Source organism: Seriola lalandi, unplaced genomic scaffold, assembly GCF_002814215.2.
Source record: "Seriola lalandi dorsalis isolate HSWRI2012SDOR001 ecotype SW California unplaced genomic scaffold, Sedor1 jcf7180002054945, whole genome shotgun sequence".
Classification (NCBI taxonomy): Eukaryota; Metazoa; Chordata; class Actinopteri; order Carangiformes; family Carangidae; genus Seriola; species Seriola lalandi.
The window spans coordinates 4,383,926-4,386,233 of NW_019525496.1; the positions used below are offsets into that span (position 1 = coordinate 4,383,926).

The 2,308-nt window shown below is 46.5% G+C and overlaps 1 protein-coding gene across 1 annotated transcript in view; it reads left to right on the forward strand.

The window, feature by feature from the left end:
- Positions 1-2,308, forward strand: part of dnah5l (dynein, axonemal, heavy chain 5 like) — a 137,348-nt gene that overhangs the window by 107,773 nt on the left and 27,267 nt on the right. The window contains 4 exon segments of the mRNA XM_087170332.1: positions 181-309; positions 569-784; positions 868-1,014; positions 1,093-1,265. Of these exon segments, the coding sequence (XP_087026458.1) occupies positions 181-309; positions 569-784; positions 868-1,014; positions 1,093-1,265 (665 nt within the window).

Below are 2,308 nucleotides of genomic sequence, written 5' to 3' on the forward strand. Positions count from 1 at the left end.
CCTCTCTCTCTCTCCCTCCCTCCCTCCCTCTCTCTCCCTCTCACTCCCTCTCTCTCCCTCTCCCTCTCTCTCTCCCTCTCCCTCCCTCTCTCTCCTTCTCTCTCCCTCTCCCTCCCTCCTTCTCTCTCCCTCCCTCTCTCTCCCCCCCTCTCTCTCTCTCTCCCTCCCTCTCTCCATCAGGCTCATCTGCTCAGTCTGTTTGACAATGTTAACAGAGTTGTTTTCAGTGAGAAGATCTACGACCAGATTCTCAGTTTTCAGTCTCAAGAAGGAGAAACTGTGGAGCTGAGTCGACCTGTCCTGACGCAGGTACAGAGAAAAGACAACATTCATTTTCTCACCCGTTATCCTGCCTCACCCCAAACCTAATTTTAACATTATAGGTCCCATCTTTATTCTTCTTCTGTGTTTTATTTGAAGTGTTGATGCATCAGAAGATATAAAAACCATCTCAGTGTAGTTTCACATCTCCTCTCTCAGGCTTCTCTCTGCAGCTCTAGTAACAACAGGTCAGTGAGCCAATCAGAAGAGAGGAGGCAGCTTTAATTGTATGTCTTGTCTCTTCCAGGGGAACGTGGAGGTGTGGTTAGGACAGCTGCTAGCCGGGGTAAGACAGACCCTGCATACCATCATTCGTCAGGCCTACCTGGCCATCAGCGACCCGGGCCTGAAGCTGCTGGAGTTCCAGTCAGCGTTTCCCGCTCAGGTCGGCCTGCTGGGAATCCAGATGATCTGGACTAGAGATGCAGAGGACGCGCTCGTCCTCAGCAAGTCTGACAAGAAGGTGCTTTTATTTTTCAGATGGGAAATATGCCTTTCATTATCACATCCTCTCCTCTCACTGTCCTCCCTCTGATTGGCTGGCAGATCATGCAGACAACCAATCAGAAGTTCCTGGATCTCCTCAATGAGCTGATCGACATGACAACCAAGGAGCTGAGCAGGAACGAGAGGACCAAGTATGAGACGCTCATCACCATCCACGTCCACCAGAGAGACATCTTCGACGAGCTGGTGGGTGGACGGGGGGAGGGACACAGTTTAATACTGATCAGGGGGGTTAACAGTTTTCTGTAATGTCCTCTCCACCAGGTGCGTCTGAACGTGAGATCGCCGTCGGACTTCGAGTGGCAAAAACAGTCGAGGTTTTACTTCCTGGAGGAGACGGACAGGTGTGTCATCCAGATCACAGATGTGGAGTTCAGCTACTGCAACGAATACCTGGGCTGCACAGACAGACTGGTCATCACCCCGCTGACGGACAGGTACACAGACACCTGCTGACTGCTGGGTGACACATGATGCCACAGCTAAATAAATATACAGTATATATATATATGATATTAAAGTGGTAGTTGTGGTTATTAGACGTGGGGTTGTGTGAGGTCGTCATGTTCAGTCAGTGTGTTTCCTGCAGTAGGTTCAGTTTCCAGGAGCAGCAGGAGGACCGGTGCACTAGCACAGTGATGAGCTGCTGTGGGCGGGGCCAGCAGAAAACACCTGTTTTAGATTTTCACCTTTATCTTCCCATCAAAACAAAGTGAAGTTTAGCTCTCTCTGACTCACTCAGCTGACCTGCAGCTGCGGCGTAATACAGTGCGCTCCGTAGGCGCTTGTGCGTAGGAATACAGTTGTTCCCGAAAAATGTAGTACCAAAGGTGTCAGGTTTACACCACCTAAGACATTTAATACTGACACACAGAAGAGAAAGACAAGGGCGTTATTTCTTACTCGCGAGGAGAACGGACAGAGATTTGCTCAGTTACAATCTCCAAACCCGCTCTGAGCAAACTCCACCGTCTCCTCTCTTTTTATTATCACACAAAGAATTCCAAACATTCCTCCAGCAGCAAGACATTGTTTATCTCAAAGAGCTGAAGGTCATACCAAGTGTAACATAAAGGATGTCAAAGGTAATACAAAGGATAACATAATACAATGAGTGAATATAATCAATGAACATAATGAATGAATATGATGTGTGAATATGATGTGTGAATATGATATGGGGGTGATTGTGATACATGGTACAAATGTTTATTTCATGATATAGAAGTAGAACAGACTGATGTCCGCCTGTGGTCTCCTCCAACAGCTGCGTCCTGTTAAACAACTCATTACAAAAACAACTACATATATGGTTAGGGCAGTAAAACATGTTAAAGACACGTTAAAGATAAGACACATACTAACTTCAATAAATCAGAGCGTGTTCATGTTAAGGGCAAGGTACAGACTAACCACATATATGATCTGAACAGCAAGGCAGAAATGTTCTATTGTCAAATATGAGATAACTATATATATA